The 23,542-nt window shown below is 37.4% G+C and overlaps 1 protein-coding gene across 3 annotated transcripts in view; it reads right to left on the bottom strand.

Moving 5' to 3' along the window:
• Positions 1-1,641: 1,641 nt before the first annotated feature.
• RELN (reelin) overlaps positions 1,642-23,542 on the bottom strand; it is a 522,420-nt gene continuing 500,519 nt past the window's right edge. Inside the window, exons 58-65 of one of the 3 annotated variants that reach the window (XM_039472914.2) lie at positions 21,315-21,388; positions 20,351-20,512; positions 19,422-19,579; positions 15,842-16,061; positions 13,504-13,701; positions 12,719-12,817; positions 8,225-8,230; positions 1,642-2,756 (exon numbers count right to left, since the gene is read on the bottom strand). In XM_039472914.2, the coding sequence (XP_039328848.2) occupies positions 2,660-2,756; positions 8,225-8,230; positions 12,719-12,817; positions 13,504-13,701; positions 15,842-16,061; positions 19,422-19,579; positions 20,351-20,512; positions 21,315-21,388 (1,014 nt within the window). In that variant the 3' untranslated portion in view covers positions 1,642-2,659. Of the gene's footprint in view, positions 2,757-8,224; positions 8,231-8,602; positions 12,109-12,718; positions 12,818-13,503; positions 13,702-15,841; positions 16,062-19,421; positions 19,580-20,350; positions 20,513-21,314; positions 21,389-23,542 lie in introns of those variants that run through there. The other 2 variants (XM_039472915.2, XM_074379281.1) reach the window with 2 other exon arrangements.

The raw sequence follows: 23,542 nt of genomic DNA, 5'->3' as shown, positions 1-23,542 counted from the left end.
CTATACTAATTTAAATTCCCATCAACAATGAAGAAGAACAGTTGATCTTTGTATGTTGATTTTGCATCCTGTAATCTTATAAAACCCAATTACTAGTTCCAGTAGCTTTTCATAGATTCTGTGGGCTTTTCTATGCACATAATCATGTTGTTTCCCAATGAAGACAGTTTTACGCGTTACTTTTGAATCTGGATGCCTTTTGTTTTTCTAAACTTAACTCCTCTGGCTAGAATCTTTAGTACAATGTTGAATAGAAGCGGTAAAGGAAATATTTTGTTCTTGAATTTAGAGAGAAAGCATCCAGTTTTTCACCACTAACTATGATATCATTTGCAATTTTTTAATTTTTATTTTTTACTCTTCTTTAAGACAGGATCTTGCTCTGTCGACCAGGTAGGATTGCAGCTTACTGCAGCCTCGACTTTGCTGGGCTTGGTTAAAGCCAGATCCTCCCACCTCAGCCTCCTGAGTAGCTGGAACTACAGTGCATGCCAGCATGCTCAGCTAATTTTAAGTGTTTTGTAGAGATAGGGTCTCACTATGTTGCCCAGGCTGGATGTTTATAGACCACTCTCTTTTCTGTGCTCATAAGACCCAAAATACACGTCTACGGCAGCCCCTTCTTGTTAGTATGTGTTAGTTGGTATTTCTGAGTTTTCGTCCAGACTACACATTGAGAAAGAGAACCATGTTTCATTCATGGTAGTTTCACAAATAATGTACATTAGTATAGTAGATGTTTCATAGATGCTTATAAAAAGAATATTTAGTGCTTAGAGAGGCATTTACCCAGTTATCAGTTTATTTATGTGATTGTTAGTAACTGTCTTCCTCCTCCACTAACTGTGATTTTCCTTAGTGCAGAGATTGTGTCTCCTTTTGTTCACTATGACATCTCTAGTGCCCTTTCCTGTGCTTGGCACATGGTAACCCTTAATAGATATTTGATGAAGGATTGCATACACAAAATGACTAAAGTGGACTATGGTACAAAGAATCCTCTGAAATCAGTTCTTTCACATGTAAGTGTTTTAAGAGGTGCTGTTCTCCAGTGGGTGTATTTGTTCTTCAAAATATTCATTCATTCATTGTAGGAGTATTTAGGCTCAGCATTAGAGGGGTCAAAAGTACTGAGAAAGTTTGCCATTGCTGAAATCTCTAGTTTTAACATTCTTTTTTCTTCTCTTGAAGTAAAAAAAAAAAAAATCAATAATTTTAACATATTTTTTTTATTTTGTAGATGTTAAAATAAAGAAGGGAAAATGTCTCAATCACCATTTTATCCTCAATACTTACTTAGCACAGTGCCTGGCCCATAGCACTCAGTAAATATTTACTCAGTGAACACATGAATGCTCATTACAAGACAAGTGTTAGCAGCTAACAAAATTCTCAGGAGTGAACTCAGTGAACTCATTGTGAGAATTATCTATTGACTTTTCCTAGTGTGATTACAGAGTAATTAGCAGAAAAAGGTGAATAAAGAAAAATGGCTAAATGGAAAGTGTGGCTTCTTAATCGCTATTATAAATGATGAAAAAACTGGTGCAAATATTTGACATCATAATTTCCAAACCTGACCAGGCTTATAAATCTTACATAGAATTTTATTAAAAATGAATGAAGACCAATGAACTTCAATGGCTTTTGGACATAATTTTTATTTAAGCATGGGCTTTTAGCTTGGTTCACCCTAGAGTGCAACCTTTCAGTTACACAAATAGCGTTCAGAGCTACAGGGCCATTATACTGTTGCTGGTGTTGATACAACTTCCTCCGAAGGTATGAATATGACCCGCAGAAAAAACGATCCACGAAGAAAACACAATGAGAAAACATCCACTGTTTTACAAATTACTCTGTTATCACAGACACAAAATGGCAGTTACTGTTAGTAAATCAGCCACAGAACACTTAAAAAAATCTTTAGACAAAGAAATGGGAACTTCTTTGTGGGAAATAGGGTCTTCATCCACAATTTAAAGTAGAAAATATTTCAGGATCAAGCATTTTTCTTATCCACAAAACAACGCTAAACCAACATACAATTTTAAGGAGTATATTAAAGGAGATACTATAATCTTTACAACTATCTTCTTGAATATGTATTTCAATTAATCTTCTGCAGAATATAAGTAGCCCCAAATTCAGCAGCAAAATATTACAACCTAACAAGTAAATACAGTTTCAATGTGTTATATTGTAGAAGAGAATACATAAAGGACAATGATAATTTAATAATATAAAATATGAGACATAGCTGAAATACAGTCCACTTAAATAGCTTTGTGACCAAGAATGTTAAATACTGTGCTAAATGCCATTTTAAACATAAAAATCTCTTAAATTTTTTTGTGCTTAAACTTCATTTTTCTGTTAAACTATTTCTTATTGTCAATACTGCCACTGTAACCGATATTACAACAGATCACAATTTCCACGGACACATCAACATGAAGACATTTACTTATGAGTAAATAAGTCACTTGTCATTAGTTCACAGTGTGGGAAAGTGGTGTACACTCGGTCTTGAGAAGGGCTTTCAGGTAATCACCCAGTCCTTCACAGAGATTTCCTGATATCAGATGCAGTGCGAGATTTAAAAGAATGGAGAGCAACACATCACATGTCGGAAGGAAAAAGAAAACTTTTTGATTCTTCATGGGTACCGCCTAAGTGACCTTCGTCTTCTGTTGTAGAAGTGCCTGAGCCCATGTTGTCGTGAAAAATTCATCATGTAATTTTGTTTGCGAGTGCTGTGAGTATCAAACAGGATAGAGGCAGGGAGGGAAAGGAGAAGGAGCATGTAAGTCCCATCATTGAATGTGCAATCTATTCTAGGTCCTAAGTTATTCTGATATTTGTTGGAAAATTTTCAGGGTTAATAGGTCATGCTGACATTACCACCCAGTGACAGAGGAACTAAAGGCTGGGATCTATACTCACTGCCTTTGGCCTTGAAGAAATCGCTGTCTTTTCATGAGTGAGCTCTCAACCAGAAAAGATGCCCAATTCTCTTGATTCATAGCAAAAGCAAACTGAAACTATTTTGAATTTTGAGTTTTATTCTTGAATGCTTCCTGAAAATATTTGCTTGGGTACATTTCATTTGAGAGTGTGCTCTATACCCATTACCTTATTTAAATATATCTTTAACGAGTAGGAAAAATAGTTTGGTTCCTTTAGGAAACACTCTCATTAAAAGCTTAAAAACCAAAAAGAAAGAAACAGATTGTCAGCTGGATCAGCTTGACCTTCCTAGTTCATGCAGTCCCATGGGACAAAAGAAACATGTCAGTTTTTCTCAGAATGCTAAATTCCCTTGTGCTTCCTCAAACTATAAGCATCTGGATTATATTTTATAAACACGGCCTTAGGAAAGAGACACTCCACTGAAAAAAGGTCATAAAATACTAAGAAACTGTAACCAAATGTATAATTATAAATATGTATGTATATATTCCCCCACATATGTACATACACACATTTATACATACATGCTGTGTGTGAAGCTGATAAAAATACTGAAGGTGGATTTCAGGGTCCTGCAGGAAACTGTACAATACTAGTAGTGATAGCTGTTAATGTTTTGGCATGGTCCTTTAAAAAGGATCGTGAGCTGTAGCATCACTGAAGGATTATATTCTCACACTCTGACCTGAGTGACAATATATCCATATGTGGCATCAATATGTGGTTTATAAAAGTGAGCCTATCAGTTGTTTTCAAATTCATTGAGTTTCCTCAATACTCTTATGGTCCCAAAGCCTTTTCTCCCTAATTCCACCAAAACATAAAATGGACATAATGTCATGTGATATGATTCCAACATGAAGATCAATATGATATAAATTTGAGTTAGGGTAAAAGAGAGGGAAAGGGTAATTTTGTTCTGAGCAGTATAATCTTCTGCATTATCAATCATCAATATGCTAGTAAGGTGGAAAGTGATGTTCTACTTAGTATAACAGGTATTATACTTATATTGTACTAGCACTTGTAAAATATAGACAACTTTAAAACAAGATAATTGTATAGTTTGATCATTGCAAAAGAAAACTTATAATAAAATATCTCAAAGGAAAAGACAAAAATTGAATTTTGTCAGATATGTATAACCAAAAAGCAATAGCGTCTGTGCTAAAATACTGATAAAAGGACCTCAAATTGATATATATCTTATAAAATAAAATAAGGTACCAATAACATCCCTCCTAGGTTTCAGTAATATCAAAAGCTAGAAACAATAAAATGGAAACAAAGATATATCCTGAAGATACTGTAGAGAAAAAGATTTTTAAAAATCTTTTGTCTTTAGGTAGCTTTACTATCCTCCCCATCCCATCCCCTCCATGTGACATATTACATGTATCAACTAAGTTGATCAGTTTCAATGTCATAGTTGAATGATGACACAAATTTATCCATTATTTATTAGCTTCTATAAGTACTAACTGCTGCCTATGTAAAATCAAGTTACAAAAAAAAAAAAAAACAACAAATTAATGTATTGAACTAATCAAGTCTTCGAGAAAAATTATCCTGTTGCTTCTTTATTCACAAAATCTTGGGACTGGCACTTGATGTCTTATTGCCACATCCTCAGTCCCCTTACAGTTCTTTCCCCGAGCTATTATGGGCCCCTGAACTAGCCTTCTTAACTTAATTCTTTCCTTTGGTAGAAAAAAAAAAACACTAAAAGGAAACCTTTGAAATACTAAGAAAGTATAACTGAACGCATAATTGTAAATGTGCATGCAAACCTTCCGACATGTACATGCAATTGATTTGGCACACCATATTCAGTAAACTTTTCCTCAAACACTGCCTTCATTTTGCTCAAAAACCATGCAGAATCCTCTTACCTATGGAGCAACAGCTAAACCAACTTAAGCAGACATTTCAAGTCCTCTTCATGCTTAATCGTATTCTGCCCTTTCTTTTTCTATGTTGCTATACAGACCCGCTCTACTCAGACTTGCCTTGAGTCCTTTCTACCCACCTCACTGGCCAGTTGTCAACATTACTTCCTAGATTCTATGTGTACAAGTCGTACATTTTCTTTATTGCTTACTCCCTCCAGAAGTGAACTTTCTTTTCCTACTTTGAACTCTCATAGTGCTCATTTCCTGCTTTGAAGGAGCTTATTTGTGTTCATATCTTGGCTCCCCACAACTGAACTTCTGTTCGTATGAGGGCCAGACCCCAACTCCCCCCACCCCCGCACCATAGCATTGAGCCTCCTGCCTGACCCCTGGGTGGTCAAGGCACGTTTGTTGAACTTATGGTGACTTACTGATTGGATTCCTGTTGTAAATCATTACTCTTTAACTATAAGGAATAATTGCAAAGTTAAAGCAATGAAAATTATTGTTAAAAACATGCTTAAAGATATAAAGTACTCAAAGAGAATTTGAAATAGTTAAAATATTTTACATCAAAAAAAGATAAACTTAGAACACTCAAGATACTTTGTTATCTCAATGCAACCTAGATTGACATGAAAGTTACCTTATATATGGGAAAAAAAGAACATATAGTTTTAACAAAACTTGATGTGCATACTTAATAGCTTAAAGCAATATCTCCATATAATTATTTACCTATTATGGAGCTGATTTAAAGTCTCCATCTTTATAGGTAAGAAAATAAATAGTCGCAGGTTGCAGATCTTTAGTGTCCTAAAAACTAGTCCAAGGTGGATTATTACAACCAATTTAGGGGACATTTTGAGTCACTGGATGCTCTTTTTTTTTAAATAATGTTCTTTCTTAAAATATTTTAAATATATTTCTTATTTATTTTTAATTTTTTGGGTAGAGACACGGTCTTGCTATGTTGACTAGGCTAGTCTCAAACTCCTGACCTCAAGAGATTCTCTTGCCTTGGCCTCCCAAAAGTTCTGAGATTATATAAGCATGGCCACTGTGCCTGGCCTGGATGCTCTTTAATTTTGAGTAAGTTTATGTTCAGTATCATATCTTTGGATTCCTGAGAATGTTGATATGCATACAGTAATGGACTTGCTATAGATGCCTAGTGTTCATTTAGTCACATTAAAAATGGTGGCCGGGCGCAGTGGCTCATGTCTGTAGTCCCAGCACTTTGGGAGGCTGAGGTGGGCGGATCACAAGGTCAGGAGATCGAGACCATCCTGGTTAACACAGTGAAACGCTGTCTCTACTAAAAATACAAAAAATTAGCTGGATATGGTGGCACACGCTGTCGTCCCAGCTACTCGGAAGGCTGAGGCAGGAGAATTGATTGAATCTAGAAGGTGGAGATTGCAGTGAGCTGAGATCACCCCACTGAACTCCAGCCTGGGTGACAGAGCGAGACTCTACCTCAATAGCAAACAAAAAAGCCACACTATCAAAGTATCCTTGAAACTAACTGGTAGTTTGGTATGTGAAATATAAAAATCTTTTGAGCGAGTTAGGTTGGAATGTAATTAAGTAGATTTTCCGGTTTTTAAGCCTTTTAAAATCAAGCACTATGGCAAGCTATACCAAAATGCTGTCTGCCTTTTAAGACTATTCGATAAATTGACATGGTTACTAACAGTTACTATGCCTTCTAAAATGTCTAACTTACAGCATTGGGCATTAGGGGGATTTTTAACAAGCTTATCTTATATTTACTCATTTTTTACTTATATCTTTGAGCCTATTTTTGTTTTTGATACAGGTAGATGTACAGCTATAGAACCTTATAACTGAAATAAGAAGAAGTAAAATGAAGTTGTAAAGATTTATTTATTTACTGCAATTACTGGAGACAGTAATTTTTATTTTAAGTTCAATAAAAGCAGTTTATGTTTGTCCCAAGGCATATCAACTATGCCACCTGACATATCAATTTGCTCTGGTTGTGGAGAGAACTAGGTCCATTTAAAAATTCTTCCATTATGAGTAAGTCTTTGAAAGAAGGGAGAATGAACAACAAAGTCTTCTTGAAAATGATAATTTAAATTTCCATCATTGCCAAGAGAGTTTAGGGACTTGGATGGCATATGGAATTATAAAATATTTCCTTGTTTCTGCAGAGGAAATATGGTTATTGCATGATCTTTGAATAACTACTGATTCTGTGCTCTTTTGAACTGTTACTCTTCAATGAAGATGAAATCTTAGCTCATGTATTATGAAAACATTCAACTGATCTTTTAATGGATTCTAAGGAAAATGGAGGAGTTAGAGAATTGATACTAATTTGAGCACCTAGAAATTTAGGCATTTTTACTTGCCAGTAATTAATTTATCTTCAAAACACATGGTACAACAAATAATGGTTTATATAAATGCAGACATAAGAATCCAGTAGACGTTTAACCTAATTAGAGAGAAATATTGGTGAGCATAAGATGGGAAGCTGCCATTCAAACTATCACTGAAACGCCTCTGCATAGAGAATACCACGATTTGACTTCAAAGGCTATGCATTTTCAGGAAGGCTATGCACAAGTTAAGTGCAGGCACAAATAGCTCACACATACTGAAGATTTTATGTTTCTTTTCTCTGCTAAATGAGAATGAGAGTAACATCCAATAATGTGTACCTCAGGGAGATGTAAGGATTAAATGAAAACTTCTAGAACTATATATTGATGTTTGATAAATTATAAGCATTTTGCCTTCTTAAGTTTTAAAGTATATCAGAAGACAAATATAAGTATACATTAAAAGTGGCCAGTCTTACCTAAGGAGAAGATCTAGAACTCCTAAGTCTTATGAACGCATAATGCGTCTGCCAATTCAGTTATTAACTTAGAGGAGAATTGGTAAGTCAAGGCACGCTCATGGTCTTTTGGAAGACATTACATTTAATCAGAGTCCCTAGATCTTTTGCACACATTTCTATTTCCCTTGCTCCTGACAACAAATTTATCAACTGTGAGCACTTCAAGGGCAGCATACAGTGTCAAGCACAGAGGAGAATCTAAGTCAAATCTGCTGCCCTGCGATGAAATGCTGACTAGCAGTCTGGTCTATGCTGTTGTGCCCAATACTGTACATATTAGGGACTTCTCTCAAGTTGACTGACTCTGAATTTACATGGATATAAGTTTCAAATGTTCCAGTATATACCAGTATCATTTATAACTGTGTTCATAGATTTTTTTTTTCTACTTGCAAAGGTGTTTTACAAAACTTCTCAGTTAAGTTTGGTGACACTGATGAAAGTATTAGTAAACAGTTCCCCAGATTTAGTAAGAAGGACTTACCTTACTCTAGTGGAAAACCAATGACAGCAAATAATGAAATATAACACAAGTTAAAAAATGCCTTTCAATGCATGCAGCACTGTGATTAGTCATAAAAGTCTGATCAGGTTTAGACGCAATATAGGATTTTTCATCTCTTTTGAAAATAAAAATTAAAGAAGTTATTTCTTATTCTTCTATACCTAATATGTACATATACTTTTCTATGTAATGCAACATGCAATATTTGCTCATAACCATATGTTAAGGTACATGTAGCTGTAGTACTACATTTGGCATAAATGTTGCATATAAATTATAAATATTAAATTGTTTAATTTAAACTACAATTTTGAAATCTGAGTTTTCAATTATTTTATATTTAGGAAATACTAATTCCTGAATATATTAAGGAACTGGCTTTGAAAAATACAGAAGTCTTCTATATCAGATAACACAATCAAATTTAATAAAGGACAAATATGTTTTGCAACAAATGTAATATGCTCATCTCCATAAATCATTTGTGCCAAAAATGTGACAGTATCTTGATAATGAATAGCATGAGGGAATGGTCACAATGGAACTCATTTTAAAATCTGATAAATGCGTTTAAGACCATGGTTAGCAACATAAAGTTTACAGTTCTCCATAAATGTGGAAATAATACACTTTTTTAGTAAATCCATTCACAAAGGCTTTTTACTGAGCAGTTTGCTTTCAAGGTACACATGCAAAAATTGTCCCACTTCATTATACACATGACAGGTTGTGACTTAGACACGTACGCAGGAAATGTGATGTGTGAATGAAATGCGAGTTGGGTGAGGGAGATTCTTAGGATAGAAGTATGAATGCCCAACAAAAATGGCTAAGACAACAAATTCTTTTATCCTAAGAAGAATCCCGCCAGCATGGATCTTGTGAGGGATCTGCCCAAATGTATTTATAAACATTTACTAAAAATAAATATTCCATGCTAACAAATGAATTCAGAGATATTAGGTTTCTGACACTTATTCTCAATGATTGTGTTATGCCACATCATTCAGACTTTACGGAATGAGGACTTTTTGTAAGCTAGTGAGGCTGGAAAAAATTATCTGTCAGTTTGGTTCATCTGTTATATGGCAGATTAGCAGGGGCTAATCATCATGAAGTGCTTTTCATGTGCAGGTTTTATTGGAAAATGTCACAAGTGTGGGAAGATTACACTCTCAAACAAGCATAACAGACTTTGTTTGTTAGCTGCTACAAGGGTGGTTTTCATCCATATAGTGTGGGGCTTGTCATTCTGTACGTCCATATTTATGAAACGCAAATCCTTCCACGTGTAGTATTTTACAATTAAACCCTTTAATTAAAAGGATATTACAAATCTTATTCATTTAGGATACACTCTTAAATCCTGAAATATTGTGAAAAGTGCTAAATTTGTTCTCATTAAACTTGTGTTTTCTTGGTTAATATGGGCAGTACGGAGGTTAAACTCCAAATAAGATACCATGCGTGACCACAATTTTTCTTTCTAGGGGTTTTTAGCATGTGTCCTTGGTGCACATGCACAAAAGCGAAACTATGGTAATAAAGTTAGATTAAGGCCAACCTTCACTTAAAGAAAGAAACACATTTCTAGAAATTCTTAAGTGAAATGTATGCCCCAACCATTAGTTGCAAAAACATATCCGTAGCCCTGTTTGTAACCTTCAGTTAGGTAGAGTTTGTATCTCTTAAGATACAACCCTCTGTCTGCTCCTCTCCCCACCATACTTGAGGAGTTAACGTTGCTAGTTCAAATAACCAAGTGTTCTGACACAAAAGTGTAGTTAATTAAGAGAATGTTTTCAATTAATAGGGCTTTATGGAAGTATTCCACTTCTCTATTTTTAAATATACGTCCTCTGGAGCAAAGTTATAATTAGAAATATTTGTGATCATGACATGAACCTTGGCTCTAGATTCTTTGTACCTCATATGATTGAAAGACACTCTGGAAAACTATTATCATTAATTTTTTGAATTATCTGGAACTATTTATTCTGTGCTCACCAAATGAATAAATGATTATTTTGTAGTGCTACTAAGTGCATATTAATGAGTTAATGCCTTAAAACTCTTTGTGGCTCTTTTGAAAAGAAGTACTCTGAAAGGGTACAGTGGTATAGAAATGTTAAACTCTAAGATCACAGCAAAACATCAAAAACATAGTTCTGGAAATATAACATCTTAGTATTATATATTTTTGAAACAACTCATTTATTGAACTCAGCTTTGCAAGATACTTCTCTTCAAAAAGAAGGAAAATATATTCCTTTAACAATTTTTAAAATGCCTAATTAAAGAGATTGCACTTGCTTTTGAAATTATATATACATAAAAGCATATGGTGGTATATATAAAGTTATAATTTTTAAAGTATTCCTGACAGAAGACTTGGAATAAAATCCAAAGCATGCAACACCATGCAAGTGTAGCTGTGCTCTTATCTCATTCAAAATGTTTTAGGGCTCTGAGAGTTTGAGATAATAATGCAGGATAAAAACAGACTTATAAGGATAAGAGCCTGACAGATGAAAAATTCTTCAAATTATTTCAAATATGGAGATTGATGCTGGCAGTTGCTTATAAGCATTAATTCCAACACCAGGTGTCCTGAGAGGTTTTCTGGGGTGCTGTGTGCTGAGGCTTCCTGGCCGTGCTCTGAGAACCAACCTCTGAGGCAGCAGGTTGACAGGAAGCAAAGAATAGAATTCTGTTTCCAATATGTAACGGGGTTGCTTTTACATTGGCTGGTATATTGGCACCTCTGAATCCCCCTACTCCTGCTTTTTAATCTTAGTACAAGGGAGGAAATTACTGGTGATGATATGTCTCTGGAATCCAAAACAGGTAAGTGCAATTGACTGGGCAGGAAGAAAATATTTACTCAAATGTGTGATATGTTAAGAATTATTGTGTTTACTCAAGGGCAAGATTAGTATCCTGCCTTCTTTTGAGGACTGTCAGGTTTTGAAGTTTCCATAGGAATCGTTAATGCTTTGTCAGGCATAAGAAGTCCCATTAATGTAAATTGTATCGGCAAGCCACTTGAAAGGTAAGAAGTGGCTGTTGACTCTAATTTTATTCTCTACCAGTTTATTAGAATCACCTGAGCCGCTTTTAAAACAAGAATGATGCCCAGTTCCCACTGAAGATTAATTTAAAGCCTCATCCAAAGAGATGGGCCTGGGCATTGGGACATTTGTTCATGTTTTCAAAAGCTTCCCAAGTGATTCTGACGTTCAATCAGATTGTTCTGAAAGGAAAGTAGCCACAGCAAAATGGTTCTGGGGTTAGATTTTGCTCTATTTGGACATCTCTCTATGGCCTTACTGTACACTGATTCACTTTAGGGCCCAGGTTATTTTATTCTGCTGGAATAACATACTCTGAGGAAATCAACACCTAAGTAAAACATCAGCCTCATAGATTCAGATGAGTCTGAACTGTTACTTTATACTTCAACTTTGTCTTGTAGAGGCAGAGCCCAGCAAGTTCTCCAAAAGCAGCAGCGCGCACAGGAGGCTAGTGTGGGGACCAGGTTGCTCTTAGAGTTGGGGGTTGATATGAATGCCATGCAAGCAGGTGCCTCAGTGAAAACTAAAACGAGGGCTAGCTCAAGACTGAAAAATTCAGCTCATGGCTATGACTGAACGAAAACAAATCTGGTAGTTTTCCTACCAATTAACCACTTAAATTTGCTGGCAAAATGACTGAAATCAGCCACGGGACTGATTTCATTTTGGATTTGGTAAACAGAATGAACATTTGAACCTATCTACCGAGAAGATTCGCCTCTCCTTGCCAACCACTTGGAGCCATCAGTCCGAACCCGTCGAGACATAAGCATTCCAGTTCTACAGGAACTAGATTGTTAGAGAAAAAGCAAGTCATCTCTCTGTGAGGGAACAGTCAACCCGGCCAGGTGACAGTGGTGACAGCTTTATTATACAAAAGGGGAAAAACACCTTTAACTTGGTTAGGTGCTGGAATTGGTCAGGAGCAATCTGATACCGCAGATTCTTCATTCTAGTTGCAACCACACCATTAAATGGAGAATGTCTGTAATTGGGCACATTAGCTAGTAACACTTCATACACCGCCCACTACAAATTACAAATTCTTCCTCTTTAAGGATGTCATTTCATTTCATAAGGCAACCCATATCTGCCGTAAGACATGGTTTCCCATTTACCTGGAGACTTTTGTTTTATCCAATTTAACCAACATTATCAATCCTTAAATAAATGTTGTACTAATGGAGGTTTTCTAAGGTACATTACATTTCATTTGGGGCTTTGCTATTTCACCGATGACTTGAGCTATAACTTGTAGTTGCAAAAGAGTATAAGCCAAAGTGCTCCTATGGGGGCTTCTTATCAAAAATAGTTCGTACTGAATTAAGGAGCATGCCATATCAAAGGAATTTCAAACCTTCCTAAAATGGACATGGGATGCCATGTATCAGATACTCACAGGACGACCTCCACATGGTCCAAAGCCCACTGATCATGACCTGTTCCATTGTGGCGTGGTTGCCACCAGCGCAGTAGGACTCCTTTCATCCGTGCCTCCCTGGGTCACAGACAGAAGGACAAAGATATTATACATTAGGAAACTGAACTTTTTGGTTTGTGACTTCTAGATATCAAGTATTACAATAGGCTAATCTAAATCAACAAAATTTTGTGCATGGAATTCAGATGGGCTTAGGTCATGGTATTCTTCTGAGTGGCATTGTATTTTATTGGCTACTCAAGGACTTGCAAAACTTTTCCTTCTCTCTCCCTCCTTTTCCTTGTTCCATTAATATCTCAAAGATTTTTGGTCAAGCATGGAGGGCTTTCTGCCACATGTGTGGCAGACACTGTGCCAGAAGCTGGTCTTACAATGCAAAGCAACTGACACGAGTACTTAGCTTCAGTAAAATTTCAAACTAGTACACCAGCAGAAAATAAAGGTTTTCTAAGACTAGAAGAACTGATTAAAGCAAGGGAAATAGACAAAAACTATCCTTTCACTTAGTTGTTATTGTCTATTCCCTCTTGTCCTTATTCCTTGCTTTACTTCGTGCCTTTCGGGCCCTAACTGAAAACAGTAACACCACTTTGGAGCTCTGGGTTAGTCTTGGTTCTGCCACCACCTAGTTTTGTGGCACTGGTGCGGTAACTTCACACAACTTCTACCTCAAACTTTGTGATTCTCAGAAATTCACAAAAGGATTGTGCATGAGATCATGCCTTTCCATTTGGGGCACTTACAGGGGGACATTGTAAGACACTCTCTGAGCTTGTGTGAAGTCCTTAGGCTGGTGCTGAGCGATGACGTGCCAGGTGATCCCATTGTTGACGCTGTATTGCAGCAGCACTGCCTTGTCCACAGCGTGGGGGCCACTCAGGTCACTGTTGCAGCTGTCCGTCTGTGACATGCTCCCAATTTGCAAAACAAACATGATTTTGCTGAAAAACACAGGGAAATCACATTTATTTTTATTTGTACTTATTTTTTGAGAGGGAGTCTTGCTCTGTCACCCAGGCTGGAGTGCAGTGGTGCGATCTTGGCTTGCCGCAACCTCCACCTCCTGGGTTCTCCTAACTCAGCCTCCCTAGTAGCTGGTATAACAGATGCGTGCTACCATACTTGGCTATTTTTTTGTAATTTTAGTAGAGACAGTGTTTCACTATGTTAGCCAGGCTGGTCTCAAACTCCTGACCTCAGGTGATCTGTCCGCCTCAGCCTCCCAAAGTGCTGGGATTATAGGTGTGAGCCATTACACTCAGCTGGGAATAATCTTTAAACCAAATTCAGGAAGTATTAAAGGAGTTATACTTCCTTAATCTTTTCTTGTTCCTAAAGTCCATGATTTCTGGTTCATAATTTAGTAGAACCAGAAGCAGCCAGCCAGTCTTATGACTATATCACTATTAGTAACAACATTTATTTATATTGCCTTCTGTATTATACATGTGGAAACCTCCATATTATCCATGTGAAAACCAACATTTATTTATACTTCCTTCTATATTATCCATGTGAAAACCTCAGAAGGCTAATTTTCTGGATAAAGAAGGTAATTTTGACTTTCAAAGATGTGTCCTCTTTTCATGATGTTGAAAATCTTGTTAGAGTATTTCATTTTAAACATCTTCTATTCTCTGAAAGGTAATGCGGGCCAAACAGACAGCTGAGGACGTGGAGAGGGCAAGGAATACGACCTCGATATTTATGCTGCTTTCTTTCTACAAATAGCTCCAAGCTGAATACATCTGGATGGGGATACATCATCATGACTATTTTAGGAAAGGCTGTCTGGAGATCAGAGCTGCGGGAAAACTGAGTTAGGACATGCAGGTTCTGAGCCATGTCTATTGTTCTGTTCAACATGACATTTTGCTCTTCATTGTCATCCTTGTCCTAGATAGAGCTTTTAGGCATGGGAAATAAATCCTGATAAGATTACTCATGATTAACAGAGTACCCAATTTAAAGTAGGTGGTGGAATAAAGAGCTAGACTCAAAAATGTATAAACGCATAAACAAATTTAAAACAACATAGTGTGCCATTGCTAACTAAGCACCTAGTTGCAGCTGTATATGGTGGTGTTACAGAAGACACCAGGTTGTCTCTATATTAAGTATACTCTTTCGGTAGGCCAAAAAAAAAAAAAAAAAAAAAAAAAGAAGATGGTAGATGTAACTTATATCATGGTTTCCATACAGGAATTAATTTTATTATATTTTCATTGTTTATCATATTAAGGGCCCCCAAACATGCCTTTCCGCCTCTGAAAATACATCACTGCTATTATGTTTTCCAAAGTGAAAGGTTTCAAGTAAACTATCTTCTCATAAACACATCGAATTCTCAAATATCCTCATAGCTATTGAACACTTTTCAGCATTCAAGAAATACTCTAGAATAATACTTAGCAACGTTTTTTAAGCCTTAGAATGTTTTCTTGACTTATATAGACAAAAAGATATGTTTGCTCTGTATAAGGCAGCCAAAGCTGGGAAGGTTGGGTAGGGAAGGAAATGTAATTCTCCTTATGTCTTTCTGATCACTTTTTGATCACTTCCCTAGTCATTTGCAAGGTCTCTGCCCACTCTACTCTGCAATAACCTCTAGCTGTGATAGCACATACATTTTTAAAGATCTTATCCATTCATCCATCCAACATTTCTATTTATCACACTTACGTATGCTAAATATAGGCATATATTTGCATTGCTACAAATTTACTTCACATACACATTTATATTTATATACTTGCCTGTGCTCAACATTAAATTATCTATGTAGATTATCCCTAACCATTTAAAAAATATTTGGCGATTTCTCTGGGCTTATGCCTATATTACCGCCACTCAGCCACTGCGTGTGAAGAAATACAAAGCAATTCTCTAATAAACTTAAGTGAAGCATAATTCTGAGCTGTGAAAACATATATGCTTCCTTGTCCCAAATTCAAATGATAGGTATTCACTGCTTAGTGACATCTGTACCATGAAGTTCATGACCCTATCTAACAGACAGTGGACAATCACTAGGCTTGTGACTAATTTTATGTCTGGACTACAACACGGAGGTTTGGGTACCTTGCTCGAGTGAGATCCAGAGGCTTGGTAGCTGCTTGCCTGATCTGACAGCCGTTAAAGTACAGTGAGTCTCCATGGGCGTAGGGGGCCAGCTGCCCACAGCCACTTCCTATGACTCCACCTTGAATGGTCTCCCAGTTTGCCTCAGTGACTCTTGCAGACTCAAAATTATCTTTAATATAAGTAGGAAGGTCGTGACTGAAAACAGAGCAATCATCACCTAGAGGAAAAGGAACAGTCACAGAAATTAACTAGACCAACCAGAGTCATTCAGGATTAAAAACAAGTATTCAAGTTCAGATTTAAGTCATTGTTGTTACTGTAAGAATGGTAAAATACAAGGAACTTAAACACATTTACAAGAAAAGAACCCCATCAGAAAGTTGGTGAAGGATATGCACAAACATTTCATAAAAGAAGACATTTATGCAGCCAACAAACATATTTTAAAAAGCTCATTATCACTGGTCATTAGAGAAATGCAAATCAAAACCACAGTGAGACAATATCTCACGCCAGTTAGAATGGCGATCATTAAAAAGTCAGGAAAAAACCAGATGCTGGAGAGGATGTGGAGAAATAGGAATGCTTTTACAGTGCTGGTGGGAGTGTAAATTAGTTCAACCACTGTGGGAGACAGTGTGTTGATTCCTCAAGGACCTAGAACCAGAAATACCATTTGACCCAGCAATCCCATTACTGGGTATATACCCAAAGGATTATAAATCATTCTTCTATAAAGACACATGCACAAGTAAGTTTACTGCAGTACTATTCACAATAGCAAAGACTTGGAACTAACCCAAATGCCCATCAATGTTAGACTGGATAAAGAAAATGTGGCACATATATACCATGGAATGCTATACAGCCATAAAAAAGAATGAGTTCATGTCCTTTGCAGGGACATAGATGAAGCTGGAAACCATCATTTCCAGCAAACTAACACAGGAACAGAAAACCAAATACTGCATGTTGTCATTCCTAAGTGGGAGTTGAACAATGAGAACATATGGACACAGGGAGGGGAACATTACACACTGAGGTCTGTCATGGGGTAGGGGGCTACGGGCGGGATAGCATTTGGAGAAATATCTAATGTAGATGACTGGTTGATGGGTGCAGCAAACCACCATGGCAGGTGAATACCTATGTAACAAATCTGCACGTTCTGCACATGTACTCCAGAACTTAAAGTGTATTAAAAAAAAGAAATATAATAAAATCCAGCAAAAAAAGAATGTTGTTACAGTAAAAAATAAATAAAAAATGCAAAGAAAATGAATGGTAAAATACGAAGTAGAGATTCCCAGAAATAAAAGTTTTTCTTTTGCTTTGGCAATTATTGGCTTATATTGTTAGAAAACAATCTCATTTTCTTTGAGTCAATGTTTACTAAAATATGTAATGCTCATGTCTGTATTTTTCATGCGAAATTGTTGTTCAAATACCACAGCATCTGGCTAGGCCTTGAATGTATACCAATGGTGGGTCTCAGTAGGGAGCTCTCACCCTGGCATGAGAGCCTATCTGATTTCTTTTTTCCTAGCGTGATTTGTAGTAGAAAATACAGCTTAATGTATACTTGATTATTCTCGAGAGCAGAGTCTATATTTTAATTCATTGTTGGATTCCAGCACCTAAAACGATATTTAGCACATATAAGATACGCAGTAATGGGTAGAGCACAGTAGCTCATGCCTGTAATCCCAGCACTTTGAGTGGCCAAGGCGGGAAGATCATCTGAGGTCAGGAGTTCTAGTCCAGCCTGGTCAACATGGTGAAACCCCATCTCTATTAAAAATACAAAAAAATTTAGCCGGGCGTGGTGGCACATGCCTATAATCCCAGCTACTTGGGAGGCTGAGGCAGAACAATCACTTGAACTCAGGAAGTGGAGGTTCCAGTGAGCTATCATGCCACTGGACTCCAGCCTGGGCAACAAGAGTGAAAACTCCGTCTCAGAAAAAAAAAATAGAAAGAAAGAAAATAAAAGCAAAGATATTCAGTAACAAAGCTGGGATAAAGAAATAATGATAAAACTAGAAGTGTCTCTCGGAGACCACTGTACTGAATTACTGGCATTTAAGGAAGACATATTAGCAAATGTGTATGTGCTTGCATTTCCCCTTGATTTAAGTTACATGTCCTTAATAGTTTAAAAGTAAAAGGCCACAGTTCTGTTGGTTCAGGGGAAAGGTCAAATTCCAGACATCTAGGACTCGTTGTGAGACATTTGATTCACTCATTTGCCTAGAGTTAAAATTCTCCAGTTAGTATGGGGACCCAGCCGGTCTCAGTGACAGTGATACCAGAGGAGAAAGGAGATGGCTAAGTAATTCTAACATCAGAGATGTGCAGCAGTCTATATTAATCATATCCATTTGATTTGGATGCAAGGAAACAGCATCAATCAAGAAATCTAATTAGATCCGACTCCAGAATTCAAATACATGGATTCTTACATTGCATGTCTGGGGGAAGTTGTGTATCTCTGCTCCCTTTGGATACATCTCTCACCTACAAGAGACAGCAAGGCTGATTGGAAAGAACCACCTGAATAGTGGTCTTTCTGCCATCTGCCATCTGTGTGACCTTAGGCATTTCAGTGAGCCTCCCTGAGTCTCAGTTTCTTTACCTATAACCTGGGAATAATTCCATTAACCATATATAACTGACGAGGATATCACAGATAAGTGACTGAAGAATAAGTTGCTGTATACTATGTAAATAATAAAGCATAAGATAGTGTAAGGATTCATTCAGATTTATTAGCATTGCTATTGGCCAAGTATTAAGCTCTAAGGATACAGAATGGTAGTTATGGAAAGTGAACTTTGTAATGACAGAGGCTGAAACCTGTTAGAAACATTGGATCGAAGGAAAGCTGGCCTACAGACCTTCTAACAGACCAACAGAGCAATTTCCTACAACTGAGGAGTCGAGTAGATACTCTGCCATGGATGTATACTCAGCCTCTAGAAACTCAAGCAATGAAGATGTATTTCTTTGAGTCATAAAAGGTGTGTGTGTGTGTGTGTGTGTGTGTGTGTGTGTGTGTGTCACAGTGACCTAGAAACCAGAACATCTTGAGGTGTCAGCTACATCTTTGGAGAAGAGTGGCAGCTGCTGCTGGAAGAGGCTGAGGAAGGACAGATACCGGTAAAGTTTGTAGGCACAGGCAGCTAGGCCAGGAAGGAAAGAGGCCCAGAAGTGGAAAATTAAGTGCTGAGGCTGTGGACGGGGGCAGGGAGTTATATGAAAGATGGAGAATGCGAGGTACTATACCATAACCCAATTTAGCATATCTGGATTTATATGCTTATACATTTGTATTTATAGAATGTCTGGAGTGGATTTCAATTCTATATTTTAAAAAATGCCTTCAGGAACGTTGCATAAAGCTATGCTCGATAATTTGTCCCACAGATAAATTAGGAGTGACCAAGGAGTGTGTCATGAATCTCAGATCCCTCAGGCTGGAGTTTCTATCCATTTCCTAGTGGACTTTTGTGTACGTGTTAAGATGAGGAGAACCTCGTGGTCTCCTGTATCAAAGTCAACAGCCTGGGATTCAGACCTTGGAAGCTCTCGTCGCAGATGCAGATGGCTCCGGCCGTGCAGTATCCGTGCCCGCTGCAGAGCTTGGGGCAAGCCTCTCCAATGTACACATGGTCAATTGCCCAGCTTTGCTTCTCAGTTTCTTCTCCCTTCTGGATCCAGCGGAACTGTGTCGCACTAAAAAACCACAGAGAGCAGAAGGAATTCGGTAGGTTGTTACTTTCATGGCTGCATCCTGGCTCTCGCCTCTGGGAAAGGGGACTGTTTGTGAGAAAAGTCCCTTTTTGAAAAGTTCACAAACGTCTTCCTGAAGAACCCTGCTGGCAGAGGTGAGAGAACTTGTATTTCTCACACTCTGGGAGTATAACCCAAAATGCCATTCTGGAAGCTTGTATCTTCCCTGAAAATTTCATGTGAATTTCCTGTTCTAGTCCATCATAAATCTGTGTCCATTTTTCCTAGAGAGGTTTAATCGTTTCCCAAATCTTTGAGTAAACTGAATGCTGCTCTAGGAAGACTGCACTCCATTGTATTTATCCCGAGCTTTGTGTAACCTGACAGCCCCGCACACCCCAGCTGTTATTTGTATCTGGATGAGGAGCGCAGCCTTTGGGAGAACACTGAGGCAGAACCGGTGCCACTGCCAGTCTTGGATTGGGGTCTGTCATTCAGGGCCTGTGACTGAGTTTGGTACATGCTATGGTATTAAGTCAAGGGAAATCTGAGATCTCTGAATCATTTACAAACAAACAAACTCCAATCTCCTCCTGGGACATGCAGTTGCCATTTGGGGGCATGGCTTGGTGAGAGGATGGAGAGAAGCTGGGAGAGGGCGCCAGGGCTGCATGTGAAGCTCTGGCTCACACTGTCAGTTGTTTTCAGCTCACTGCATGAACTCTGTAGAGAGGCCAGATAATTTCACAAAGCGTACCTTAATTAGCAACCTACCTGGAGGAGACATGGTCAGGCAGCTGGATAGTGATTCTCTTCCAGCTTGAGCTGTTGACAGAGTTGTAGATGGTGGCTTCATGGAACTGGAAGGGGGAGCAGCCAATGCTGTTCGAAGACGAAGGAAGGCACTGGGTCTGTACAAGCTGCCAGGAATCGGATCTGCAAAAACCAAAAAAGCTTCGTTAGACAAATTGTAAAAGAAACAAATAATTTGCCTAATGTCAAGGTAATGCTTTGCGGATGGGTTACATTGAAGTATTTTTATGGGAGTTTCCTGTTTCTTATACACATTTATAATTACAGATTATTAAAAAATTAAAAGTATTTTCTTATAAGACATATTCTGACTCTTTAAAAGCACACAGACAACAGAATAAAATAATATGATGCATGGTGATGAATTCTGGTGGATTCTTCCTACTGACATTGTTACTAGGAATATACCTGGAATTGACTGACAAAATTGTCTGTCTCCCCAATCTTAATGTAATTAGTTTTTTAAAGGTGATAGTGGGAAGGCTATCAACCCTAATAAGGTAACTAACCTATGTCAGACTTTTATTCAATACTGCTAATATACTTCAGAAAGGAGACTTTGGCTGAAGCATATTCAGATCATTCATTGATTAAACTTTTTGTTAGAGGTAGTTGAAAATAAGTAACATGAATAAGAGAGTTCTACTCAGAGGACAAATGCAGTGCTTCATTTTGAAAAAAATTAAAATATAAAGTTTCTTGGTGGCATCCTTGCATGAAAATGGTTTTTTTGGTTTGAAGGAAAATTTTGAATATAAGACACATATATATATTTTGTACAAATGGAATTTACATAAAAATATGCATGAACTGCACCTTTTAAGATACAAGGTTATTCCTCTGTAAGCAGTCACCTTAAAAAGCAGATAACCATTTGGATTGGATATTCAAGTTTGGAGAAAATGTTAAAAATTATTTCACAAACCTTGCATCCTTAGTGTATTCCAACATTACGGAATGAAGATCACCACAAGAAGTGGCTTCACAACCCACCACAATCTAAAACAAACATAAACAATCAATACACAGGTAAGATTAGATGATACTGAATCCCATTAATTAAAAATCCCTTCCCTCTCCATTATTACTCTGATCAGTAATATTCAGAGAAGCTTTTACAGAGCAGCCTGCTGGGATACCAAGAATACCTTCTTTTAAATTGTGTTAAAAACTTGCAATTTTGCATGGAGATGAAAATTTAGGTTTTAGAAGTTTCTGTTAGTATAATGCATTAATCACAAATCTGGGTAAGATAAATTGACCAAAAAGAAAGTAACATTAGCAGAATTTATAGACAGAAACGGAAAGTATCACTGATTCAAAACATTTTCATTGACATCCTAACTTTCTTGACGTTACTATTAAATTTTTACTTGGAATTAAAAGCAGCAATTTTAATCACTTGATATCCATTCTTGGGGTTTTCTGTATTTTCATATGAATGAAAACTTTCCATATTATATGTAATTAAATGTTTGAATGATCAATACTACATAAAGGCCATACAAATTTGGTGATTCCAATTTAAGTCCTAATTACCTATTTAATCAAGTCCTATTTTAGCCCTGATCCTAGGGAAGATGAGTGCTAACAATTTCAGGCCATACAGTTATGAATAAAACAACTCTAAATTCAGAGAGAGACTAAGAAGCACAATGATAGTGGGAATCGTAAAAGATACAAATAAAACACCGTGGTGCTTCAAAGGAGACGGTATTTGATTAAATGGATTAGGAAATAATCAGGGTATAGGTGAGCTGCCCCTGAAGACTGGGAAGAGCATGAGAAGTAGAGATAGGAAAAAGACATTTAGGTGAAAGAAAGAGTGTGAGTGAAGACAAAGCAGGGAATCACAGTGGCACATGCTGTGCTCTAGAAACAGCAAAGAGCATGTTTTGGTCTAAGTGTAGAGTATATGAACTATTCAGAGATGAAGTTAGAATGACTGAATTTGGCAGACTAGAAGGTGTAGCCTAAGGTGTTTGACCTTAATTTGATAAGCAGTGGAGAGTCATTAAAGGTTTCTCAGCAGTGGAATGATGGGCTGCTTAGAGCTCTGCTTTGAGTCAGATCAATCTGACTGTGATGTCAAAGACAGGAGTGGAGAGAGACAGATTAGGAGTGAAGAGTACTTAGTTAACTGTTGGTTTAGTTAGGGCCAGAACGGAGGTGGGTAGGGCCAGAATGGAGGTGGGTGCAAACAGAGAAGATAGGATGGATACTGGGAACATTGGAAAGTAGAATTCAAAGGATGCAGTCACTGATTAGACAGGAAAAGTGAAAAATCAGACTAGTTGAATATTTCAAGCTAGATACTAGGTGAATGGTGGTGCCATCAACAGAAACAGGAAAATCAGAAAGAGGAGTTGGTATGGTGAGGGAAGATATTAAGGGTACCATTAGACACCTTCAACTGAGGTGCCAATGTGTGAAGGTGTAGAAATGTGTAGGGGCTATTTAAAATATTGAATTAATTGTTAGGGAGCCAGTCAAGGTTGGATATGCAGATTTGAGATTTGCTCTTCAAGACATGATACTTGAAGCAAGATGATTGGATACCATTCCTGATGGTGAGAATGTCTATGGAGAGAGAAGAAAGTTGATACGTATTGAGAAATGCTGACATTTAGAAGGCTGAGGGGAGAAAAGCTAAAAGATAGTAGATATCAAAGAAGTAAAAGGAGGATCAGTAGAGAAGCCAGAAGCCTAGGGGAAAGAGAATTCCACAGGTTGGAGAGGGCAAGAATAACACTGTCAAAGGGTGAACAGAGGAAAGGGAAGACGGGGAATTTGCAAAAGCTGTTGATGGTGGGTACGGTAAGTTCCTGGTGACTTTTAAGTGTGCAGTTTTAGTGATACTTTACTAAATTTTTAAGAATAAACTCTCTCTTTTTTTTCCCTAAAGAAATTGCCTTGGTTAGACAAAGAGAGACCTAGTCTCTTCAGTTCAGTTACTTCTGTTACAGAAGTAACAAAAGAGGAGGCTCCAATCAACTCAATCAAATTTAATGCCTTTGATCTGGGCCACAACGTGAACCTGGCAGAGGGAAAATCTTCACTCTTAAGGAACATAGCTTAGAAGTAGAGGTGGTCTAACACTCCTTCATATCACAAAGTCAAAAATAGTCCCAAAGGAGTGGTAGCATTTGGGGA

This window comes from Saimiri boliviensis, chromosome 10, assembly GCF_048565385.1.
Source record: "Saimiri boliviensis isolate mSaiBol1 chromosome 10, mSaiBol1.pri, whole genome shotgun sequence".
Lineage (NCBI taxonomy): Eukaryota > Metazoa > Chordata > Mammalia > Primates > Cebidae > Saimiri > Saimiri boliviensis.
This window is presented reverse-complemented; position numbering and strand designations above follow the sequence as displayed.